At 36.1% G+C, this 11,260-nt stretch overlaps 1 protein-coding gene across 1 annotated transcript in view; it reads right to left on the bottom strand.

Moving 5' to 3' along the window:
• ATRNL1 (attractin like 1) overlaps positions 1–11,260 on the bottom strand; it is a 713,182-nt gene that overhangs the window by 421,537 nt on the left and 280,385 nt on the right. The window contains exon 25 of the mRNA XM_007469606.1: positions 5,393–5,454. Within this exon, the coding sequence (XP_007469668.1) occupies positions 5,393–5,454 (62 nt within the window). The remainder of the gene's footprint in view (positions 1–5,392; positions 5,455–11,260) is intronic.

Genomic DNA, 11,260 nt, shown 5'->3' on the forward strand with positions numbered 1-11,260 from the left:
TCTTTCCCTCACAGGAGTTCCCCCTAATACGTTTACTGCATGGCCAATGCCATTTTGGTCTATTTCTCTGATGACTTGTGGTCTGAGCAATCAGGAGGTAAAATGAGGGTTTGAAACTGGCTCACTCACTATTTGGCAGGCTAAAGAGAAACCATCCATGCTGCTAGATGAGACACAGACAGTCCCTGGAAGAAGACTTCAATTGCTAAAAATTTCACCAGTGGTGACCTGGGGAAAATGCTTTCAAAAGAGAGTGGAGTTGGCTGACTACTGCTATGTTTGTATTGACCCTACAGAGGGATAATGAGAGACTGAAGGCCACTAATAAACATTACAGGTTAAATATACAAGCTACAGAGTCTCTTTTATAGCTTTAAATCAGGCCCTTACCTCTTGACAGTGGAGGAGCCAATACGAATGAGCAGTAGACTGATGATCTAATTGTTAGAATTGCAGAGCTCCAGAGATGATAGACTGCTCAGCCAAAGCAGTCCTCTTATGAGAAGACAACGGCCACTGTTGGAAAACTGGAGCTCTTGAAATATGGGATAGGAATACCTAGAATGGACTATCTAGATAGACATTTCTGAGGATGTTGGTTCTACAACTCCCGTTTCTAGTAAGACAATAGGGTCACCCCTCTAAAGGCTGCCACCACCTCCTCTCCTGATTGCTAGACTAATAACTGAATTTAATGACAGAATAATGCATCTTGGCCTGAAAAGAAAGGGAAAAGATTATATACTTGAAAAAGCTGCAAGAATTGGCTAGCATGTACTGGCAGCAGCCAGGAGATCATGTCAGGAATTGGATTTTGGTGGCATTTGATCAAGGGGGGAAGGAATGTAAGCCTGGATAAACAAGAATTCATGAATTTTGGTGCATAGTCTCAGGACCAGGTGATATAATACCCTATGGAAGACTCCAGGGGATGGGGCAAAACCTGATGAGGAAGTGATTCTTATAAGCCTGGAAAAAGCACTGGCCAAGGCAAAGTGAAATGGAAATGCCTGAGTTGCCCTAGAAGATGAAAGAGAAAAGAATAAAAAAGCTGACAGGAGGGAATGTACCAGAATGGATATATTATGTAAGGCCGGTAGATTACTTTCTATGGGACGTACCAGTCACCAAGGACATGAGAAATTTGCTGATGAAAGGGGCACCAGCTTCACTAAGCAGTTCACTGGTGGCTTTCTTCTGCAGACCAGAGCTGACAACAGGAGAGGCAGTGACAAAGGGAGGTGTTAAGTGATGGGGCCCCAAAGTAAAAAAGATCAAGGGTCAGTGCCTAACTGACAGAATCCAGGGTCTACAATGAGGATAAAGTTCAACAAGACTGGAGGCGCAACCAAGGGTGTTGGCCCACAACGAGCTGTGGGATGATTAATAATGGATGGTATCTATCTCGAGAGGCAAAACAGACGGGCAGCCAACAACGGTGCTATTTAACATTTACTTTTGTTGTAAGTAGGAATGGAGGAACAAAGGCTGAGGGTTGTTGCCAAGAGAAAATCATGATCCTCTGCTCAGCTCCCAGATGAGTTAATTTGCAAATCCAGAAACCACTGAATAGGTGGCTGAGTCCATAGAAGAAAAGACATTTTGAAACATCTTGGCAAGTGTATAAAACGATCCCCAAAGGGACCTGTGTATGATTCCTTTACAAAGAGCCCTGTGTATATTTGGGTATATACACAGGTATATACACGGGTATGTACACAGTGCAAGAGGAGTAAGTAGATATTTTGATTACTATAAGACACAAGGTTAGAGATCACAGAGATACCCAAGGACTAAAATACCATCATGAACCCTTGTTAGACTTGGGTTATCTCCAGGGTCCAGGTAAGAAATTCTGGCTAAATTCTGGATCATAGTGGGCCAATTGTGCCTATGCATCCACCCAGTGATAACTTCCCTACTTCTCAAGTGCATAATCAGAATTTATGTACAAGGTGATTAGAGTAACCCCTACATTGCATCCCTGGCCTGTGGGGTAAGATCTATCATAGTGGGAAAGACCAAGTGGCAACCTCTGAAAATACCCGCCATCTGGTCAAGATGGTAAATCAAAAACATTATGTAATTCCAGTAGGACAGTGAAAATTAGAACCACCATTAAAAATCTAAATGGTATAGGGACAGTGGTCCCTGATATATCTCCATTTAATTTACTAGGCTTATTCTTTTAAAATTCAGATTCACACAGACTTACTTTTCCATTTTACATACCAGAAAAAAAAGTATTTATTTTTAAAATAATTCCTTTCAGTTTTCTAATCATTCACTATATTATAGTGTACACTCTAACAACAACATCCTTTAATTCTAGATATGAAAAGACTGAGATTTAAAGATGCTAGGTGACCTACTTAAGATGGCACAGAAAGCTAAGATCAGAGCCAGGCTATGCCTATAAGTGATCTTCCTAGTACTGACTCAATTATGTTTACCACCAGAACTATGCCCAATATAAAGGTAAAAAACTGACACAAAGTTTATGAACTGGCCTCCATCAAACCATGGCTAAACTGAAAGGCTGACACATTCACCTATGCGACTTCAGTAACTCAGAAACAGCAAGAGCAGTAATAGTGGCCTGATTGAAGGATGTCCATAAATGCTGACCTGTCTAAAACTCTCTTTTAAAATTTAACAGTGACTTTATTTAAAAAAATAACAAACTTAAAAGTATTTGTGCATTTTCTTTTCTTAACAATGAGACAATTAGAAAACTGGCTAATTTACATTTTAATACTGAGAAAAATTTAAATGATAAAAAACCCATTAAATATACTTTATCTCACACGATGCTTAGAATATTTTATATTACTTTGTCCATGATGACAACATAATAAATAGGATCATCTCTAAGACATGGTACACATTAACACTAGCTTTCTTTTACTTAATAAAAGAGTTATTGAACTTAAACATGCACACAAATTCAAAAGCTTAAAATAAAACCCTAAACATTTAAATAATTTACATATATATTCAGCTTTGTGAATTTTTACACAAAAGTAAACTTTTTAGCATATTAACATCCACATTATTCTGTCAAAATTTTTATTTTTATGCGTTAAATAAGACTCATTCATTTACAACTTCTAATACTTTTCCAAAAACATTGTAACCTAATTAATAGGCTTAATATCCCTTAATATTCAGAAGTACGAAATCAGATAACATTAAATATATTTAAGATGTTTCCTCGGAACTTCCCTGGTGGTGCAGTGGTTAAGAATCCGCCTGCCAATGCAGGGAACACGGGTTTGAGCCCTGGTCCAAGAGGATCCCACATGCTGCAGAGCAACTAAGCCCATGCACCACAACTACTGAGCCTGCGCTCTAGAGCCCACGAGCCACAACTACTGAGCCCACGTGCCACAACTACTGAAGCCCGCGCACCTAGAGCCCGTGCTCCACAACAAGAGAAGCCACCACAATGAGCAGCCCGCACACCACAGCGAAGAGTAGTCCCTGCCTGCTGCAACTAGAGAGAAAGCCCGTGTGCAGCAACGAAGAGCCAACACAGCCAAAAAAATTAATTAATTAAAAAAAAAGTTGTTTCCTCAAATTTCATTTTTAAGGGACAAATTTAAAGTATGAATAGACTTTGCACATGTTAGTGATAAAATATGATTTAGTGTTAAATTCTGGAAATTAATACTTTTTAAGGGACAAAGACAAACATGATTGTTTTCAGAGCAAAGTGACCAACATGGCAAGGATTTTGACAACAAGAAGTGAATAAACGAACAGAGAATGTGTAAATTGGAGAAAAGAGTTTAGAAAACTAGAGGGGTGCAAATGGAGATGAGAGAGATTAGACTTGCTATGTATGGGCCCATATGGGTAAATGAGAAGAGCTATTACAGGGAGGCAGATTCCATCTCAATTATAAAGACAATTAGTTATCTGAAGATAGAAAATGGTATCTCAAGAGATGGTGTGTTTCCTGTCATTAAAGGTATTCAGGCATAAGTTAGATCAGGGGTTGGGCAAATTATGTCCACAGGCAGAATTCAGCCTAGCAGCTGTTTTTATAATAAAGGTTTATTGGAACATAGCCACTCCAATTTGTTTCCATACTGGCTGAGGCTGCTTTAGCACCACAACAGCAGAGTTGTTTAGATGCAACAGAGACCTTAGAGCCCACAAATCTTGAAATATTTACTAACTGGCTCTTTACAGAAAATGTTTGCTAACTTCTGTAGATAAGGTATTAGGATTGTATGGTGTCGTTATAAGATAACAAATAATGGTTACTTTGGTGTTGAGGAAAGTGCTTGGCATATCATCTGTGTCAAGGATTTGGTTTAACAGGTTCTTTGCTGTTCAATGCAGCCCAGACAACTTGGTGAGTGAAGGTCAAAATTACATGCACTGTTTGTAAAGCTGTGTGCTGTGATGTGGGGCTATGCCTGGCAGAAGGAGGCACAATTGTCTAATTTACACAAAGGCACCTAGTGGACCAGTATAAGCGGTACACATCATATCATGTCAACAAAAATAACATTCTTTCTAATCCAGATGATCTCAGGTGCCATCACACAGATATTCTACCACTAAAACTCAGCTGCTTCTCCTCGCCCAGTGTTTCTTTATTTATATCCCATGGAAATGAAAACAGATGTTCTACGAAGAGAGCTTTTCGGTTTTGAGAATGCTACAAACTCCGCCCTCTCTTTTAGAAAGATACACTGCAAATTAACATATTAAAAAATGTGAGAAAGAAAAAAAACTCTGAGAAGTAATGTCAGTTAAAAACAAACGAAAAAAGCCCTATTTAACTTCAGTATACACAGCATTTTCCAAATGTATTTAATTATGTAACACTTTTTAATGGACCTACTGTTAATATCTCAAATAACTAATATTCCAGGAAATTATGCTATATCTTAAGTCATATTTAGTACCTCCAGATTATAAGCTCTCTGAGGGCAGAAAATACTTACTTTTTCTCATCCCCTACAGATTTCATCACATTGCTAAGCACATATAATAATTACCTAAGAAATCCAAGAAATAATTGAATTGATATGGATTTTAATGCTAGGAGATGGACCTAATCAATACAGTGAATGCACTGTTAATTTTATTCATTAAAACAGGCTTTAATTACTTATATGACAGGGGAACACAGGGTTATCATCGTCTTTCCCCTGAATCAATTAGCTATTAAATAGTTCTACAGCAAAATAAACTTGCAACAGTATATGTCAAGTCTGTTTCTTCTGCTCTGTGGTATATATTTGAGTATATAAAACTATTCAAGACACACTGTATCATATTTAAGGTTAAAGAACTGATAAATTACCTAACAGATTGATAGAACATACATCAGAATATAGGTTTAACAAATTCAAAGTCAGTAAAAGCAAATTACCTGAAGAAGGTGACAAAAAACTGCACAAGATCCATGATTGTATTGTGTTGTGAGAAAGCAATCTGAAAAATCAAAATAAAAGAAAGTTTGAAACTTACTGAATCTATGCTCTTCTTCAAAGTGGTGATGTTTCATGGCATTTGTAAATACAGTATTTTTAAATCATCAAGAAATTTGGATCACCATATTATAAATCATATGTGCTGGAATCAAAATTTCATTGAGAACACCTAATATAACCAACTGCTGATGACCTTTGCACAGGCTGTAACATTAAATGGTTTAAGAAAACTATTATATATGGAATCTAAAAAAAACGGTACTAATGAACCTAGTGGCAGGGCAGGAATAAAGATGCAGACATAGAGAACGGACTTGAGGACACGGGTTGGGGGGGGCAGGGAGGGAAGCTGGGATGAAGTGAGAGAGTAGCACTGACATGTATACACTACCAAATGTAAAGTGGATGGCTAGTGGGAAGCTGCTGCATAGCACAGGGAGATCAACTCCATGCTCTGGACGACCTAGAGAGGTGGGATAAGGAGGGTGGGAGGGAGGCTCAAAAGGGAGGGGATACGGGGATATACGTATACATATAGCTGATTCACTTTGTTGTACAGCAGAAACTAACACAACATCGTAAAGCAATTATGCTCCAATAAAGATGTGAAAAAAAACTATTATAAAATTACTTCAGTAATGCATGCTAAGACTTTCATGTGAAATCCTATGACATATTAAATGTGCCTAACTAAAACATGCAAATGAGTTTCTTCATCTAATAATTATCACATTTTTCTATCAATACAATTGATAATTGCTTGTATGCCAAAAAACTTAATTTCAACTGTATTAAGGAAACTGAGGGGACTAGTTTTTCTTGTATATTCTTGTCTAGGGAAGCTGCATACAACTATTTTGTTATAAACCCCTGCAAGAATAAAATACATCACCTCAGTTTATATTTTCATGTTAATGAATTTTGAGAGGAGAAATAAATCAATAAGCTAAAATTGTTCTCCACTTTCGTTAACATTATAGAGATCATACTGTAACATGTTTCTTGAGGAAGTATTATATAGTGTACTAATCAATAATGCAGCATCTGAATAGAGGATATCTATTTAGATAGAGAAATAGAGAAAATCCAACTTTTTCACTTGCTAGATGTAAGTATTTTAGAAAACTATTTGACCTGTTTTTGTCCCATATGTGGATGGCAATAATAAGAGCATCTACCTCATGTGTTAGAGAAAAGACTAACTCAATTAATAGAAATAAAATTATTGCCATAATAGCTGGTATATAGTATAATACAGTAAATATTACACTTTTACATCATGTATAAAGGAGCTGGTCAACATAAGAGAATTTTCCCAGATAGCTGAAGCTAAACAATTAAGTTCTTGCAATCTTCTCCTTTAATAATCTTTTATGAAAAATTTTCAAAAACATGTAATACACTTTCCACTTCCAGTGAAAATGGACTAACAAGGATGAGATTTCTCTCTTGTCTTACAGAACTAGAAAACTATACAAAATGTATGGAAAAACCATATTCAGACATTAGACAAAACGCAGAGGAGGATATAATTCATGAGTGAAGGAAAAGAAAGGAAATGAGTCTGACAATTGTCCCAGCTTTCAGGGCAAGGAATTGAAATGGCATTCTAAAATTAGAAATACTGTTTCTTATATAAAATAAAGAATTACAGCCAGTCGAGAAAATGGTTAAATTTTTGGTATATACATGAAAGCTTAAATATAATAACATTCATTTCCAAAAAGCTTCTAAGCATTTGAATAATTACAGAGCATTTATACAGACAATGAGGAAAGACAATTGCTGTAGGAGATTGGTTCTAGGTGAAAATGTTTTAAAAGATTTAAGAAAAAACATCTTTTAAAATGGAAAAGATACAGATGAGTTTTCTCTCCAGGTACTGTCCATGAGAGTATCTTAGAAACAGAGCTTATCAAACAATATTGTCAACAGTAACTTAAATCCATGGAAAGATGATTCTGAACACAGCAATTGAGAACTGGATAATCTTCAAAAGGATAATTATTTTGAAATCATTATCAATGAAATTGGTTTAAGATAAATTGGAATAGGAAGGTAAACTCTGACCGTGTTGAGAAATATCTAAATGAAAAAGAAGAAAAAGGACTTCAATAAAGGCTTGAATAAATTAGCAAATGTATGGAAAAGAGAAAAGAAAAATAAATAAATAATACATATAACATAAAATAAATTAAAAACTAAAGGAATAAGATAAAGTATATAGAAGCAATTGCACTAAATGTGAACAGTCTGAATCCTCATCAAAAGAGAGAGATTTCCATAGCACATTAAAAAGCATAATTTAGCTTTATGTTTTTTATAGAAAGCACATCTATAGCAGTGACACACTTATATCCAAAATATAAAGGATTGTGAAAAAAAAAAATTGGCTCTTAGAAACAACAACAATGAAGGCATGAAGGGTAATATCAATAGCAAAGTGAAATTCAAAATCAAAACCTGGTCAAATAAAATGTATAAAGCACAAAAAATGAATAAAAATAATAAACCTATATGCACCAAAAACACAGGCCAAATAAAGTGAAAACACAATGTCTGGACTTATAAGGAGAATTAGATAACATAATTACAGAATAAATTTTAATATGTATATCTCTTTAATAACCTATCTGATCAAGCAGACAAAGATTAATTTATTCAGTCATTCAAATCATGAAGAAATATTCAAAGAAATATTGCTTAAGCAAGCTCTGTTCTAGGAGCTGGTGACAACCTTGTAAATAGGACAAAGACCCTGGTCTCTTGGAGTTTGCATCCCAATAGCAGGAGGCAAAAAATAACCAGGTAGACTCATAAGTGGATTATCATAATTTTTGACAATGGTAAATGTTCTGAAGAAAAACAAAGTGATGTGATGCAGTGGAAGGATATGTAGCTAGTTGAGATTAGGCAGTTAGGGGCAGCCTCACTGAAGACATGATATATGAGCTGGACATACAAATAATAAGAATGGTAAAGCCACACACAGATCTGTTAGTAGAGGATTCCAGGCTTAGGGAATAGTACACTTAGGCTAGAGCTGTTTGAGAAACTGAAGTCACAAGAGCTGGAGTATTGTGAGCTAGGGGCAGAGAAGTTAAAAATAAGTTCAGAGTGACAAGCGGGGGTTAATTCACCTAGGTCCTTGGCATGATAAAAAGTTTGGGACATTTTATAAGGCCTGAGCCCTGAAATGACGTGATCTAACTCTCAAGAAAAATATCATTCTGGCTGCTGGGTGGGAAAGAGATGATAGAGGAAAGCAGGGACATTAGAAAGAAGGATATTGGATTTTTCTAGTTATGACATGATAGTAGCTTCCACAAGAGTAGTAGTCATGGAGGCAAAACCAAGTTGATGGGCACATAATTTACAGTGAAAGGTGAGAAGGCTTGGTGAAGATTGGATATGACTCATTTAAAACTTCTAAGAGGATGTTCAGGGCCACCCCATTATTAGAGCTAACAACAACAACAAAAAAGTGAACAATTAAGTAGGAGGAAACCAGGAGAGAATTGTGTCAAGGATGCCAAGGAAAAGGAATCTTGCAAGAGGAAAGTAGTGGCTGGTTTTGTTGGCTGAGTAAGATGAGGATGGGACTATGACCATTAAATTTGACATCAACTTCGTGGGTAACAAACAAATGCACTTTCAATGAAGATGGGGAATGTTAATCTAAACAGAGAACATAAGACAAGTATGTAATGTGAGGCAGTACAGACAGCAACTACAGACTGAACTTCCAGAAAGTTCTGTTAAAAACAGAGGAGAAAGAATCAGGAGCATATAAAATAGGAAAACAAATCTTTTGTTAAATCCACAGAGCACGTAGAAAAGTAGACAGTGTACATTATGCAGAGAAACTACTTAAAAATTCCAAATGGTAGTGATTTTATGTACTATATTATCAGATTAAAATCAAAATTAAAGCTATAATTTTGGATATAATCAAAACAAGTTAACTATTTGGAAATTAAGAAATATAATCTGTGAGGCCAAGTTCTAGGTGGACAGTGCCAGTGGTAGCATAGTATTTTAATATCCCTGAGTTTCCACATTAAAAAAAAACTCAATATCTACCTATCTACCTATCTACCTACCTACCTACCTACCTACCTACCTATGGCAAGTAAACTGTAGAAAGAAAATACATAGAAAACAATTTCAACAAAGTTAAATGAAAAATTATCCTCCTCTTGAATGCCGAAACATGAACAGGTATGGATAAACCACAACACCAGACACATATGGTACCAGGGTCTGAGAGGGAGTAGGAAGAGGGAATCAACAGGAAAATCCAAAAGGCATTCAATGGAACCAGGCAGGCCCACTGAATACAGAAGGTAAAAATGTAAGTGGTTTTGCCTAGTCCAAGAGCATATGAGTGCAAAGGGTCCTTGAGAAGTTCCAAAAGGAGCTAGAACAGCTTGGGCCACATGAATTTTCAAAAGCAACCAGTCAAATCTCTATTCCAGGACAGGCTCCATATTGAGGAAAAACTGTTAGAAGTGAAATCAAAATTGAGCAGAGCGAGAAAATGGAAACAAAGGAAAAAAGTTCCAACTGGGGAGAGAAACAGAGCCAAGACATCTTTAAAAAACAAGTGATGCATTTTGGGGGGAGGAAAAAATACATCTATATTCAAATATGGGTCTTGCCACTAATTTCTTTGCATACTGTCAATGCTAATCATTATCATCACTCTGATTCTTTAACCTATAAAGGGTTTTGCATTCCTTCAAGATAAGTTATACATAAACAGTGGGAACAGCCAACAGTGTTAAAATCAATTTAGACTGGCAAAGTACATGATTCAAGCTGGTACTGCAGAATTTTATTATGGTTTGCTTGCCCTTTCTGGGTCCATATAGCTAAGTAACTTGGAAAAAAAAATCATGTTTTGAGGCAAGTAAGCAAAACATAGACCCAAATGAAAATATCTACAATGTTTTGCATTTTTCCCAAAGAATATCTGAGTAAATAAAGCAGTCAAGTGAAGGTACTACAAGTTACAATCATGAACTAAAGCACTAAAACATTCTGAAACTTTAATTATATTATCTATATGTAACTAATCTGTTAATATAATTGTACTCAAGAGTAAATGTAGATGGCACAAGCAGTCTCTATACTTAGCATACCATCTGGGTTCTGGGGACTCAAGCTAAACAGCATTTGATATTGGTTGTTCAATTGGAAAGTCAGCATTACAATGTGTTGTGCAAATCTTTTTAAATGTTTCTCCACCTGAGACTTTCTATAGGAAGTTCCACAGGAGATAGCCTATGGAAGATACTGTGTCAGACAGTCCGTCGTCAGGCACAGGCATAAAAATGGAAGGCAGATACAAGGAGATTTGGTCACACTGGTGAACAAGACCAAGCAAACACTAACTCAAGCAGATTCCCTCTCAATATTCTCTCTCTGGAGTGTCAAGGTATTCATCCATCAAATATTTCACTGAATATCTATTATATTCTGGGCACCATGTCAGGTTCTTGGATATATCAGTGAAAAAATGATTCTTAGTGGTTGTGGCAGGGTAGACAGAAACAGTAATAACAATTATAAATTATATAGTGGTTTAGAACTTGGTAATTCTAATGAACAAAAAACCATTAAAAGTATCCTATTTTCTATATTAACATATATGGGACAAGGAATCACTCCTTGGTAACTAAAAACATGCAGAAGTACTGAGAAAAGACAGCAGAAAAAAGCAGGGGTAGCAGAAAGAAATGATACTAGCATTAGTTGCAAATGTATCTGACTATTTTCTCAGCATTTCTCTATCTAGGAAGAGC

Source organism: Lipotes vexillifer, unplaced genomic scaffold (genome assembly GCF_000442215.2).
Source record: "Lipotes vexillifer unplaced genomic scaffold, Lipotes_vexillifer_v1.1 scaffold240, whole genome shotgun sequence".
Classification (NCBI taxonomy): Eukaryota; Metazoa; Chordata; class Mammalia; order Artiodactyla; family Lipotidae; genus Lipotes; species Lipotes vexillifer.